Below are 15,262 nucleotides of genomic sequence, written 5' to 3'. Positions count from 1 at the left end.
TAGAAGAAAGCTTCAAAAGCTTTAATAGCCACAGAGAAGACACCATACTTACTCAAAAAAACAAGAACAGTGGACAATAAAGAACTCTTGGAAATTAACAAAAGCTTCAACAGAGTTAGTAGACAAAGGGATAAAAAATAAGAGAAAATGGGAGCTCCCTAGGGGTCCAGTGGTTAGGACTCAGTGTTTCCACTGCCTTAGCCTGGGTTCCATCCCTGGTCAAGGATAAGCTACATGGCACGACCAAAAACAGGCAGGGCGGGGTGGGGAGGAACTGGAGAAGATCTAACACCTGACCAGCAGGAATTCAAAAAGAGAGAAAAGGAACTTCCCTGGCAGTTCAGTGGTTAAGACTCCAATGTAGGGGGCATGGGTTTGATCCTTGGTTGGGGAACTAAAATCCCACATGCCACACAGCACGGCCCTCTCACCCCTCAAAAAAAAAAAAGAGAAGAAAAAACAGAGAAGATGAGTAACAAAGAAAAAACAGAACTTCTTTGAATTGAAGGACATGAGTTTTCAGATTGAAAAGTGTCTACTGCATATATCGTAAGGAAAGAAAAAAAGATCACACTAGTCACACTGTTTTGAAACTTCCAAAAATGAAAAAAAGATTCTAAAACCCTCTTGAGAGAAGGAAAACCCATGATCACCACAACAGATCACATACAGAGAGGAGTCAGAAGAGCATCAAGCAGGCTTGCAAGCAGCTGCACTGGAAGCCGAGAAAACAGCCTTACCTGACATTCTGAGGCCCCATCAAACTACTCACCAAGTGTGAGAGTGAATAATGACATCTGCAAGCAAATTCTTATGAAATTTTCCTCTACATACCTTCTCTCAGAAATCTACTAAAGGATACACTCCACAAAAATGAGTGACCAAGAAAGAGGAGACTTGAGATGTGGCAACATGGGCTTCAACACAGGGAAGAGGTACAAGGAATTCACAGGATGTTATCAGAGGCATGCCCAAAGGTAACAGGCAGCATCTCAAGTCCTAGAGAGCAAGCAGACCAGAGCAAGACAGGAAGATGAAGCATTTGAAGGGATCCGACCAGAGAAAGATCTGACCCTTCTGAGAGGGAATTTTATGAGGAGTCTGAAAATTACCAAGTCTGTAACTTAGTAATTACATAGAAAACCAAGCAAAAGTAATGACAAGGCAACTATTAAATCTAGGAAAAAACAAAATGTTAATAAAAACTGTAATCACAGTACGCTGCCTGCCTTGGCTTGAACAATACTTACACAGTCAAAATAATGTAACATTGACATCAGTTAGAACATGGAAGCAATCTAAAGATCCATCAACACATGAATGGATAAAGTTGTGGTACATACACACAATGGAATATTACTCAGCCATAAGAAGGAACGCATTTGAGTCAGTTCTGACGAGGTGGATGAACCTAGACTGAAGTGAGTCAGAAAGAGAAAGATAAATATCGTATTCTAGTATATGTGCTGCCGAAGCGAGCACAAATATCGTATTCTAACACACAAACATGGAAGCTAGAAAAATGGTTCTGAAGAATTTATTTACGGGGCAGCAATGGAGAAACACACATAGAGAATGGACTTATGGACGTGGGGAGAGGGGAGGAGAGGGTGGGATGTGTGGAAGGAGTAACATGGAAACTTACATCACCATACGTAAAATAGATAGCCAACGGGAATGTGCTGTGTGGCTCAGGAAACTCAAAGAGGAGCTCTGTACCAACCTGGAGGGGTGGGACGGGGCGGGAGATGGGAGGGAGGTTCAGAAGGGAGGGGATTTATGTACACCTATGGCTGATTCATGTTAGTGTTTGACAGAAAACAGTTAAATTCTGTAAAGCAATTATCCTATGATAAAAAAAAAAATTAAAAAAAAATAGAACTAATAAAAAAAAGGTAAAAATGTAACATTGAAACTAACTTAGTCCCAAACATATTGTGGGGATGGAGTGGGGGGAGAGGATGCAACGACATATGTAAGAAGGCTAAATCCACCACTCCCATGGTAGGAAATTAATAGGCAATTTCAATAATTAATCATCAAGAAATTGCTATACAAATTATTACTTAGAAATATGAAGGTAGATAGAGAAAAGAGTTGAAAGTATCCATCTTTGGGGAACAAGGAATTTTGACTAGGAAGACAGGTGCAAGGAACTGCTAGTTTTCTTAACGGCCTATGTTACTTTGATAAAACAAAATATTTCCTACATTACAATAAGGTACAGTTTTAGAAATTTGAGAAACTCAGTCTGTGTCCCAGTTTTCTCATCTGTAACATGAGACTAATACAATCATCTCTTGTGGCCGAGGTGATGAAGAGCAGCTGTCTGTATCCACCCTCCGCACCGACATAAAAATTCAGGCCCAAGGACCTTGTCTTCTGCGACACTCACAGCACCTGAAGCCCTGTATCACTGTAAAGAAGCACAGGCCTCTTCCTCTCTCCTTGGCAGGAAATTTTCAAATTTTCAGTAGTATCTGGGTGAGGCTGTAACAAGGACTCTGCTGGGTGTTTCCTAAGAAGCTCTTTCTAGATGCTGGGCCATACCTGGGATGCTGGGTCAGTCTGCCTTGCCCTCCCGGCCCCTAGTCCATATCGTCTGATCTCATCTCCAATCACAGTGCCACTCAACCTGAAACTCCAGATGCCAAATAGTGCCCACCTTCGGAGCCCAGCCCCAAAGCAGCACTTGCTCTCTTGGCTCACAGTGACCAGGCCCTCTCTTCTATACACACCGACCTCTGACTCTGACCACTGCTCCTCTGTCTCATGTGGTCCCTGGGAACATAAAACTAGACCTTCAGATACTAACAAGTTCCTCAGAGCTTCGAGAAAAAAAGTCACCTTCTGCACTCTCACATGGGGAAGATAAACGGGCTTTTGAGGCCAACTCTAACGTTTCAATTCTTACTTGTTCAGTCGAATGGCATACTCCTTCAGAGCAAACACGTTGTCAGCAAAGACAATAATCTTGTCATTCCTCCTTTCATGAAACTTGATCAGAAACTGGCAAGCTCTGAATTTGTTGGGATTCATGGTGTACAGCAAGATCCGTTTCTTGGTTTTGATTGCCACGTACTCCCGGTAGAACTCAGGAGACATTGGGCACCAAACCTGTGAAATGGTAAGAATCAGGGGTCAGTATGCAAGTTTAAGTACCACACAACTGAAAACTTTGGCAAGTCAGCTTTAAAACAAACCAAGACAAAACCAATGGCATGTGAATTACATCTCAAAACTACTGTAAACACACACAGTACAAAACAAAACCTGAGACCCAATGCTGAACTAAGATCCTCTTACATGTTAGCAGCAACGATTTAAAGTGTATCGACAGCGGTGGTGGACCTGCTCCGCCCGCCTCTGGACAGAGAGCCGCACACACGCTTGCCAGCTGTGGGTGTCAGGTCAGCCTCGCAATGACACCCCAGTAACACAAGGGAACTCTTGAGGGTAGGGGAAATGCTCGAAAACTGGACTGGGGGCCACAGCTGCACAACTCTCCGCACTTACTAAAACCACAAAAATTGTAAATCAACGCCATTTACTTACAACAGGTGAATGTTATGGAACATAAACCAGACCTTGATAAAGCTGTGAAAGAAAGCAACTTAGCAACCCCAGTGTCAGTCAACATCACTAAGTCTTGACCAATTCCTTTGCGACCTCATGGACTGTAGCTATCAGGCTCCTCTGTCCATGGGATTTCCCAGGCAAGAATGCTGGAGTGGGTTGCCATTTCCTTCTCCAGGGGATGTTTCCCACCCAGGGATTAAACCCACATCTCCTAAACTGGCAGACGGATTCTTTACCAGTGAGCCAACAGGGAGGCCCCTGTCAACATTAGAAAAGACTATTTTTACTGTTGTGTAATATTCCATCAGCTATCAAATTGTGGTCTATTGTCCAGTGGAATATTACAGAGGAATTCAAAGTAATGAACTATAGCTATAAGAATCATCAAAAATAATGCATTACAAGGAATAAGAATACTAAGCAAAAATCAGAAATCATGCAAGAACATTTATATATATATATATTATATCGCCTGATTCTTTTTGCATATACATGAAGATTTTAAAGGGGCTTCCCAGGTAGCACAGTGGTAAAGAATCTGCCTGCCAATGCAGGAGATGTGGGTTCGATCCCTGGATCGAGAAGATCCCCTGGAAAAGGAAACAGCAACCCACTCCAGTATTCCTGCCTGGAAAATCCCATGAACAGAGGAGCCTGACGGGCTACAGTCCATGGGGTCACAAAAGAGTCCCATAAAACTTAGCAACTAAACAAAGATTTTTAAAAAGCAAAGCTAAACAACAAATGTTTAGGGAATTGCACATAGAAAGTAAAATAAGAAAGAAAAGCAAGAAAATGACAAGCCTAAGCTCCAAGACAGTGGCTGAGGGAGAGGAGCTGTGACTAGACAGGAACAGGCATCTCAAAGATTCCAGCACTGCTGTGCATGACTTGGGTGCTCTTTATGAAGATGTACGCAGAGGGTGAGGAAGCTTCTCGACAACAAGGCCACCCACACAGCTTCCTCACACTCACCTTCACCCAAGAGGCCCATCTCTGCCCTTTCAGGACACAGCCCACCCTACTCTAGCCACTAAGTGACAGTCATTTTAAAATGCCAGAAAGGCCTTCTGTTGCTATTCTTTTGAACATGTATTTTTAACACATATCTGTGCAGGTATTCATCACAGAACAATACTGGGAAAATGTGTTCTTGGAAATTGAATGTTGAAGGTCACATGTACTTTCTGTGGGCATCAAAACCAACAGACTCTGGCACTGGGGGTGGCTGGTGGCTGTTCGCATGGAACCAAGGATCCCTCTGGGGTGAAAGCGGGCGGGAGCACCCTGAGGTGCTCACGCCCAGAAGGGAGGACGAGCAGCCAAGCAGGCCAGGATTAGGCTCCTGATTGGACACGTCCTGTGTGCCCCTAGACAGGCGGCTGCCTCACACGTGTGAGATGGCAGGAGACTGCCTGCCCCACAGGAGGGCTGAGGGTACCGCACAAGGCGGCAGAACCTCTGCTTAGGTCCTGACCCGCAGATCTGCCTGTGAGGAATGGACCTGACACAGTGCCCTCCCAGCGCCCTGCCCCCAGGGACCATGAGAAAGAGGACAGCTACCTCCGCACACTGGACCTTGGCGATGTAGCCACTGTTCTGCAGCTCCATCCAGTTGGCCTCGTAGAGCTTCGGCCCAATCAAAAAGTTTAAGTCGACGATTTTGTCGTCTTCCCGGACGAGGGTTGCGGTCAAACCCAGTTTGCAGTGCGCCTGCACAATGGTGAGCACCCGTCGGAACATTTTGGCTGGGGAAACAATTGGCACACACACACCATCACTTCTGAAATGCTCTAAGTACCAAAGACAGCTTTGACCTAACACTGGTCCAGGATACTACATGGCTAACGCCTGGGTCACAGGATCACAGAACCCTGGCTCTAGTCAAGAAAGACTCGGTGGGAAAGCTTCAACTCCACTTTCAGACCTGTTCCAAAGAAGGGTGAAGAGGAGAACCAGAGGAGATGACTTAGAGGAAGCCCCAAGCCAGGGAGCCCCAGTGCTCCCCTCACACAGCTGAGCTATCAGGAGGAGCATAAACGGCAATTGGAAACACGATCCAGGACATTAAAACGCCACTGAGCTCCGACTCACACAAGGAACTTGTTCATCCTGAAGCCTGCTGATCAGAACGAACGCTTCAAACACAGCCTCCAACTAAACTGCTACAAAGCAATTTCAAAGTTATTTATAGAAAATGGTTCTTTTTATTAATTTCCAATCCATCAGACCAAACACCCACCTTCTCTGTAAGATTTTGTTTTCTTTTCTCGTTTTTGATTCCCAGGTGGCACTAGTGGTAAAGAACCTGCCTGCCAATGCAGCAGGCCTAAGATTCCCAGATTCCAACCCTGGGTCAGGAAGATCCCCCGGAGGAGGAAATGGCAACCCACTCCAGTATTCTTGCTGGGAGAATTCCATGGATAGAGGAGCCTGGCGGGCTACAGTCCATGGGGTCGCAAAGAGTCGGACATGACTAAACGACTTAGTACACCGCACACTGAACTTTTCCTGAGGGTGGGCAAGTGAGCGTGGTTTTACAAATGTTAACACGGGGCAGACTGGCCACCACCTCGATCAGGTTACAAGCAGGCCACAACCCCGAAAGCTCCTCTACGCTCTCCCTCGTCACACCCCCCATCCCGCCCCAGCAACCACTGATCTGTTCTCTCTCACTAGAACAATGTTCTACTGAAGGCATCACGCACTCTGCAGCCTCTTGGGACTGGCTGACTTCACTTAGCACGATGCCTCTGGGCTTCCCTTCCATGGCTGAGGAGTATCCTATCAAATGACGTGCCAGCTTGTCCATCCAGCCCCTCACTGACAGGCATTTCCACGGTTCATAGGTTTTTGGAGATGACAACTAGGGCTGTTATAAACATGCACAAGTTTTTGTGTGAACCTAAGTTTTCATTTCTCCAGGACAGATGCCCATGGTGGGACTGCTGGCTCATACGGTGATTTTCTAATAAACTGCCAAACCTCCCCAGGGTGACTGTACATTTTGCAATTCCTCTGGCCATGCGTGACAGTTCCAGAATGCTCTGCACTCGTCAGTACTTGGTACTTTATAGATACATAGCCACTCTAATAGGTGTGTCTTTTGGGTGAAGTCTATTCATGTCTTTTGCCTGTTTTCTAACATTTTCTGCCACTGCCTGACTGTCTAAAGGCAATCAAATTAACATGTCTATAGCCTACTCCCAATCTCCTCTCTCCAAACCTGCTCCTTCTAGCACCTTCCCCACCTAATATCCCCTCCTCTCTTCTGATGGCTCAAGCCAAAATCTGACAGTCATCCTTGATTTCTCTTTCAGAACCACATCTAACCTGTGCACTTCATCTTCAAGGCATAACCAGAATCAGCGTACCTTCATTCTTTCTGGTTCCGAGCCCTGTGTTGGGATTCCACAAACGAGCGTATCTAGATGCTCTCTACCCTTGCTTCCCGCAGTCTCCTCCCAGCACAGCATCCGGGGTGAAATTTTTAGAACGTTAAGTCAGATCACGTCACCCTTGGCTCAAATCTCTCAAAAGGCATCTCACCCAGAATACAAGCTGAAGGTCTATCTTCAGGCCCAACCAGATTGGCCCCAAGGCCTCTCTGAACTCAGTTTTGACTGCTCGTCCCCTCGATGCCCTCCCCAGCCACAGAACCGCACGGTGGTCAGACCATGTAGGTACTACTTCCCCACCTCAGGACTGCCTCCTTCTGACCGAGAGACCCGCATCCCTGCTTGGCTTGCTGTGAACATCTCCAGACATCTTCAGACATCCAGAGGGGTTGGAGGAGTTCTCGTTACAGAGAAAACAATAAGATGGAAAGGCCATCTTCACAATATTTTGAAAACACTATGAGAAAATGCCTCTGATTTCGTTCAATTCAGAGTCATCTCTAATTTCCACTTCTCAGTGGATCAGAACTGCTGATTTGTTTTATCAAGAAAGGTTTGCCTGGTCTGCTACTCAGTAATAAAGGGAACACATCATCAGTACATGTCACAGCGTGGATACACTGTTATGTGAAGTGAAGGAAGTGAGATATAAGAAAATATATATGATACGATTCTGTTAATATATTTCCAGAAGGGCATGCATCCAGAAACAGAAAACAATTCAGTGATTGCCTGGGGCTAAGGATGAAAAGAGTGACGCTGAGTATGAGATGGTCTAAAACTGGACCATGGTGACGGTTGCACAAACGCCTTACTAAATTCAAGATTACTAAAAATCTTGAATCATATACTTACAATGGGTGGATTTATGGCTCGTAAATTATAATATGGCTATTAAAAGGACTGCCTGCAATACTTGAACAAGTACAACTTCTATAACATAATAAGGATTAATACTTTAGTCTTCAAACAAAACAAACATTGCAAGAACTATTTTGTGCTCCTAGTATAGTTTTTGTGGGACTGTAAAAAAAAGGGGGGGAGGGGTTAAGGATAAGTGGATAAGTTGAGGTGCATAAACAAAGAGAAAGTACCCCTTTCTAAATGACGACCCTGGGCCAGTGTAAGGAGACTGTCAGTGTGTACGCCCACCCACCACTGACCCCCACGCCGCACATACTCATCACTTAACTGAAAGCTTCACCAAGCAAGTCTCTCTAGCAAGGCGGATGTATTACACAGCAGCCCCTCTCTCAACCCCAAAACTGGAAATTAATCTGCCCACACGATGAGCAGGCATCCCAGCTCTCAGCCTGCCTACCTGGGATGGTGTGTACCTCATCCAGGATCATGAGGCCCCACTCCTGCGTCCGGAGCCACTCCATCACCCGCTCGGCCTCCCAGGACCTTTTGGTGGTGTGGCCCAGCATCGAGTAGGTGCTGATGGCGATGGAGCAGCCGATGGGCTTGTCCTTGGCGTCGGAGGTGAAGCGGCAGATCTGGCTGTCGTCGATGGTGGACCACATCCTGAACTGGGCTTTCCACTGCTCCACGGACACGGCCGAGTTGCCCAGCACCAGACAGCGCTTCCTGACGGTACACGCGGCTGTCACACCCACCAGGGACTTCCCAGCACCTACAAGACACCAAGGGCAACCCCACCCAAGCCGGGCTGAAATGAGGGACAGGGACAGACAAAAAGACTCATCGGCACACCAATCTGGCCCAAATTATTCATAACGATCCACACAGCTGACACTGTTGAGGCATTTTTTCGGCTCCAAACCTGTTTCGTTCTTTACAGAAAAGGAGGCATGCCCACTTCACACACAAATGTGAAAACTGAGAGACAAGTGCCAGGTCCTGTTAAAGCGCCATATATGCTTTAAATCTTAAAAAGCAACATTTGTCAAAACAAACTATGAGTAAGAGACACTCCTACTACTGCCGTTTTAAAGATGGGAAAACTAAACTAAGGTGCAACCTGCCCAAGACCCTGGGACAGCAGTGCTGCTAGGGTATAGTGTACCCAACACATGGACTACCTCAGCAGGGACTGAGTGAACGGCGGCTACTGTGATCACACAATAAACTGGGCTGAGCACTCAGGAATGTGGTAGTGTGAACATTGCTACTGGCAAAGACACAGGAAGGTGAGACTCCAGGGGCTTCTGAGTTCACCACCAACCACCATTAGAAGATCAAGATTAAAAATCAAGCTGTTCCTGTAAAAAGCAACTCTCCCTTAACCAGGGATGTGCTTCAAAGCAACCCATGGGGCTTAAAAAAAAAAAAAATGAAGGTGCAGGCCCCTTCCTGAGAGAGTTCACCTTCCAGAGTCTGGGGTAGGGCTCCAGCTGAGTCTACTATGACTTCCGGCCAAGAACCTAGGCCAGACCAGACACGACTCAGGACACATCCAGACAGAGCAGCCTACCCATCTCCTTCACTCGGTCACTCACCACAAGGAAGGACAATGACCCCGGAGCGTGCGCGCCCATTCCCAAACATCTTCCGCAAGCTCTTCTCCTGGTAAGGTCTAAGGACAGCTGTGGGCTTCAAGTCAATGTTGATATCAGGGTTGACAGAATCATTCCGAAAGTCGTATTCTGCCAGCAGAGGGTATTCCAGGTGGATGCACCGTTTCTGGAGTTCTTCAATCATTTCCTGAAAGTGAGCATGAAGGTTTTATAATCTTGTTAACTCCAGAGGGTGCTCAGAAGCAACACATATCCTAAGATGCCTAACAATAAAAAAACAAGTTTACCTAGACTTTTGCAATTTCAGATCTTGCTTGATAACAACTGGGTTAAAGCACAGAAAAGCACCCCAAACTAGGGTAATGAACAAAATTAAATCCAATCAGCTACCAAAATGCCCCGCAGACACCATTTCTCACAGACCCACCAGCCGGAAGAATGGGACGCTCAGATATAACTCCATCAGGAAGCATGATGCTGCAGCACAGTGGAGACAGACAGGGGTTCCTTCCTCTCACACAAACTATGGACAGTCCATTCGGGGCCAGGCCAGCTTCTGACATCAGCTTAGAGAAGCAATCAGGAGGGGTTATGTTCACTAACCTGCTTAACTTCAAAAGATACTGTCTGTGTCTCTTCTTCTTCCTCCTCATCCTTGTCCATTTGCTCATAAAAATCAAACAGGTCTGTAGGGATGTCAGATTTACCCTGTGGATCTGTCACTCGGGAAGTGGAGGGCCCACCGCTACCTTCAGCACTCTTAGCAATCTGAAAGAGAAAGGCAGGATCTGGACCTGTACAAAACATTTAACCCTACTGTTACCAAGCAACAGTCAAAAGTTGCAAGAAAACTGCAGAACTACTAGGTGGCCAATGCTGGACTAAAAGCACCTGAGAGCTGAAATCCTAAATGTGTCCCACCCGAGGGTGACCCAGGAGCCCACATACAGCGGACTTGCTTGTGAAGGTCTCGGTGATGAGCTCTGTGGCCTCCCCCTCAGAGTTCCTCAGGCGGCACTCGCGGATCACAGGATCCTGGAGAAGATGCTGGATGACGTCAGGGTGAGAACTTTCCACAAAGTATCTATAAAAAGGGGGGGAAGCAGAAGCCTACTGACCAGGACAGAATTTGCAGAAGAGTCCCATTTAGCATTCACAAGATGGTCTGGGGATAGCGGCCTCCGGCTTCTCTCCACATTCACTCTTCCCCATCCCTTTGCCAAAGCTGAGTGATGAGCTACTGGTCAGGATATAACACAGAAGGGTTGTTGGCAAAGCCCCACTTTGAAGACAAACTAGCAGGGATCTGAACCCCAACCACATGACGAGGAGAATACAGTGGTCAGTGAATGAATGGTTTTGGCCACAGAGCTTCACTCATTCCCTTCACCCCTTACTCTGGGGAGCAGGTGTTAGTGCTGAGCAGACAGTCCACAAACGTCACCTTCCTGCCACTGATACGCAGAGGGCGAAAACGCCCTGGTGGGCCTGTCACAGAGTCCCGTACCTGTTGTGCTTCAGGACCAGCTTGACTTTCCCGTAGCTGACAGTACACAACTGCAAGGAGTGACAACACCAGACAGGCAAAATCAGCAACATGCAGCTCACTCAGAACAAGTCATTACTGGACGCATTTTACTGCCTATCAACCAAGTGAAGGGTTCATTTTACTTTAGGAAAATCCAATGTGCAATCCTAAAGGGGTAGATCTGTCTAAACAGAACTTTTTCCATTAGCTTCTACATTTTTTTTTTAAGCTTTAAATACTTTTGTTAAATTTTTAACTTATTTTTAATTAAAAATTAAGTGTTTTACAATATTGTGTTGGTTTCTGCCATACAACAACATGAATCAGCCACAGGTATACATATGTCTAAATATTTCTACTAATAAGGATGACTAGAAATTAATGAACTAAGTATCTAACTCAAGCTACAGGTTAAAAAACACCACTACCCACAAAAACCCAAAAGAAACAGAAGGACAGAAATTAAAAAGTGTAAAAATGATTTTGAAGAAAAAAAAAAAAACGGTAAAACTACTTCAAGTAAAATAAATCCAATAGAAATATTTTTTTTTCATTGAAAACAGCAGGAATTCTCCGGTGGTTCAATGGTTAGAACTGGAGGCTCTTGCTACAGAGGGCCCAGGGTTTAAGTCCTGGTCAGGGAGCTAAGATCCCACATGCCCCATGATGCAGGATTCGGGGTGCGGGAGTGAAAACAGCTTAAATCAGTAGTTGATCTAGTCAAGAAAAGATAGGAATGAAACACAAAAACACTACAGAAAGTGGTAAGTGGAGATAAATTGTTCACTGCACACCTCTCGGTGTCTTTGTGTGCATGCCGAGTCCAGTTCAGTCACGTCTGACTCTCTGTGCAGCTTCTACTTTTTGAGAACAAAACGTCCCTCTCGTCTGGCTGATTCTGATGCACATCCCTTAACCTATAAAATGCTGCCTAAAATCTTTCTGTTATTTTCCCTTTCTCTTTATTCTTCACTTCGAGAGGCCCCATCCTAATCCAGAGATTCATCCCACTGTACCAGCGCTAGCCCCAACACAAAGCTGGCAGAATATGTGTCCAGGAACTGTGTGCTGCAAAAATTACACCAAAGCCTTCAGCCTCCTTGCCAACATTCCTATTTCCTCAACTAGATGTAAGATTCTTAATGGCAGAAAATCCTCCCAAGTTCCCAACAATCTTTAGGACAGAATGAACAGAGAAAATGCGGTGGCCACGAAATTTGCAACTCAGATCTTGAGTTGCTGCCTGCCTCCACTACTGCCCTCTAAATCCACCCCTGCACTAACCACCACCCACATTCCTGCAGGCAGCTCCCAGCCAAGACTGAGAAGAGCCAGGGAACTGAAGCAGACTCATTTTACAAGATGCAAGTCCTTCTCCCAAGGTACCCCTGCACATCACAAGAAAAGAGAACTCTCTTCAGGGCTCCCACCAGCTTCTCTGAGATTGGCTTCATTACTGTGCTGGACGCCTGTGGCACTCACTCATCTTCTGCCACTCCAGACCTGGGGTCTGAATCCAAGTGCCTATTGATCAGCAGAAGACAATGAAAGCTACTGTCCATCTCTTCTGAATGGTATCCACCATCTCTCAGAACCCAAGCATGTTCAAGTGCTCGTCACAGAGAACTCTTTCCTCTTCCACATATGAAGTCCTTTTTGACTTTTCCTAACGGAAGTTGTTGACTAGTGGTCTCGTGTCTGTCAGACTTAAGTGAAGTGTGTCATCTGTACTAGTCTGCTCATGTTACCTTACAGTATACCCTGGACCGAGTTGTATAACTAACAGAAACTTCTTTCTAGAAGTCCAGGACCATGAGGCCAGGAATTTCTTTTCCAGTGAAGGTTCTCTTCCTGGTTTGCAGAGGGCTGCCTTTCACTCTGGGCTCACATTACCTCCTCCTTGTACAAATGCAGAGAGAAAGAGCATACAAGCCTTCTGGTATCCTTTCCTATAAGGACACTAATCCTACTGGCCCTACCCTTTTAACCACATTTAACTTTAATTATTTCCTTACTCCAGATAAAATCATATTACAGGTTAGGTCCTGAAGACGTGAATTCTGGAAGAGGCACAATTCAGTCTCTAACACCCTGCACTTTGGGCTGTATTCCCAAATAACCCGGGCCAGAATGGGCCTGAATGAGTAAACCCACTCTGTTAGTACCCACTGGCTAAAAGCAGTTCATGGGAAGTGTAGCCTCAGCAAAACACAGTGCTGGATCCAGAAGAGCAACAGCCAGGGTGATTGGTGATTCTGCTCCCCACAATGGGTCTGAATGGCATTTTCTTGACTGCCACAAGCTAACGATGTACAGCACTTGTCCCTACCATTACTACATTAAGAAGGAGGGCAAAAGAGCCAGCCTTAGCCCCCACTTGCCTTAATAAACTGAATGATTCCATCTGGGACTCCTGTCTTGCTGAGCTTCCTGAGATACTCAGTGATGTCACTGGTTTGCAGGCCGACGCTGACAGCTGCATATAGGGAGTAGGCAGTTAGTTTGTACTCATGCACATGGGTTGGTCGGCACACCGGTTCTGCAATAGCCACCAGGAAGTCTTGAGCATATTTGTAAACTGGAGAGAAGGCTTCTAAAAAGATGTGGCCATCAGGAGCCTGAGAAACACCAAATGGACACAACAGTCAAGGAAATTAATGGGATGATTAGATTCTTTCCCACATCATTATCTAGAAAGGATAAGCTGCCCAGAAAACCAACACCAGGGATACTTTTGTAAGCACATCTTCAGTCAACTGTAGGGCCTGGTACTACTTTAATCAGATATAAGCAGTAGAGAGAATAGAAGACAAAGTCAGTAGCTGCCTCCCACTAATCTTCACAGGAAAAGCCAGCAACCTTACTGGCTATCTTTCTGGCTAGATGACCAATGAATGGAGAACATGAATTACTTCAAGTTGAGCAAAAAAGCTGCCTAGCAAATATGTCTTATTAATTTTTTCAAAGAGGAATTAAAACGTTACACAATAAATGCCACTATTCCATGGATGAAAGTAATTTCCAATCACGCGGCAGAACTGGAGAGAGAATGAGTAAAAGCAGGGGTTAGTGCGGAAGGAAGCCCAAGGCCAGCCAGCACATGAACGCAAACATGCTCATTCCTATCTCGGCTGTTTCAGTCCGTGCCTATGAAAGCTCGCTCTCACTGGGCTCCGAAGCGCACGATCCTGCATTTCTGCTTGGGCCCCACCAACTTTTGGCCACTGGCTATGGGTGTGCTTACCACCCAGAGGGGTCTAGAGGTGTGGTCGTCCTTCAGCGGCATCTGCAGCCTGTAGTCCTTGGCTCCATACTCATCCACTTTGGTCCCAGACTCATCCACCTGCTTTCCGGCCGCGGAGGGAACAGCTTCCTGGGTGTCGTTCCCAGGAGCGTCGTCTTCATCGTCTTCCTCATCCTCGTAGTGCCGCTTCTTGGACTTCTTCTTCTCTGCAGATATTAACAAGGACACACGAAGTGAGTCCTGCAGAAGCCTTGGGCTCCCCCGCACTGACTAGTCGCAGGTCGGGGGGACCTGGCTGCAACTGGACTTCTCCAGCGCCAACCACCCCTAGCCCGGAGCCACTGTGCACCTCGGGAGTCCTCTCCCTCACGCTGTCCACCTAACCCGGTTGCAGGGCTCTCCGGAGGTCGGGGTCGACCCCCACCCAGCGGCCAGTCCTGACAGCATGCGCTGGCCGCGAGCGACCCTGGGGTCGACCGCCTCTGAGAAGGCCTAAGCAGCAACCACACAGGATGAGGGGGCCGGTGGGTGCAAGCAACCCCGAAACACCCCAGCGCCACGTCTCACCGCGGTCGGCCCGGTCTCTCTTGCCCATGACTGCGCCCGCTGCAGCCTACCGCCGCCCCTAGCCTACCGCGGCGGCAGCTCTCGGAGGGACTTCCTGTTCACACCGGAAGCTCTCCCGGGCACCGCCCAGGAAGTTCCGCCGCCGGGCGTTCGGTCGCCGTGTGAGTAGCTGAGCCTGGCCGCTATGCAATCCGCTGGCTGTTTCCCGGTGCAGGCGCTTTCTCGACACTTTCTAGTCAGTGAAACATGTTTTGAGTACTTGTTATGACCGTCCAGACACTGTTGTTTTAGCCCGTGGGTCAGGACAGAGAAAAGGTCTTGGCCTTCTGTAACAGAAAAATGTGGATAGTAAACAAATGTGTTGAGCGCCCTAAGGAGAAATAAAAGAGAATGACAGTTTGTGCTATTCTGAATGGATGGTGCTAGAGTACCTCTCTGAAGCTAATTGAGTGAATGATCATGAAAG

General features: G+C 46.7%; 1 protein-coding gene across 3 annotated transcripts in view; it reads right to left on the bottom strand.

The window, feature by feature from the left end:
* The window catches only part of ERCC3 (ERCC excision repair 3, TFIIH core complex helicase subunit), a 29,054-nt gene extending 14,124 nt beyond the window's left edge, over positions 1 to 14,930 (bottom strand). Inside the window, exons 1-10 of one of the 3 annotated variants that reach the window (XM_043894779.1) lie at positions 14,797 to 14,930; positions 14,230 to 14,435; positions 13,367 to 13,603; positions 10,965 to 11,014; positions 10,379 to 10,541; positions 10,061 to 10,225; positions 9,440 to 9,644; positions 8,299 to 8,613; positions 5,143 to 5,327; positions 2,915 to 3,117 (exon numbers count right to left, since the gene is read on the bottom strand). In XM_043894779.1, coding sequence (XP_043750714.1) covers positions 2,915 to 3,117; positions 5,143 to 5,327; positions 8,299 to 8,613; positions 9,440 to 9,644; positions 10,061 to 10,225; positions 10,379 to 10,541; positions 10,965 to 11,014; positions 13,367 to 13,603; positions 14,230 to 14,435; positions 14,797 to 14,824 — 1,757 coding nt within the window. In that variant the 5' untranslated portion in view covers positions 14,825 to 14,930. The remainder of the gene's footprint in view (positions 1 to 2,914; positions 3,118 to 5,142; positions 5,328 to 8,298; positions 8,614 to 9,439; positions 9,645 to 10,060; positions 10,226 to 10,378; positions 10,542 to 10,964; positions 11,015 to 13,366; positions 13,604 to 14,229; positions 14,436 to 14,796) is intronic. The other 2 variants (XM_043894777.1, XM_043894778.1) reach the window with 2 other exon arrangements.
* Positions 14,931 to 15,262: the final 332 nt, after the last annotated feature.

The sequence above is a fragment of the Cervus elaphus genome, chromosome 33 (genome assembly GCF_910594005.1).
Source record: "Cervus elaphus chromosome 33, mCerEla1.1, whole genome shotgun sequence".
Classification (NCBI taxonomy): Eukaryota; Metazoa; Chordata; class Mammalia; order Artiodactyla; family Cervidae; genus Cervus; species Cervus elaphus.
This window is presented reverse-complemented; position numbering and strand designations above follow the sequence as displayed.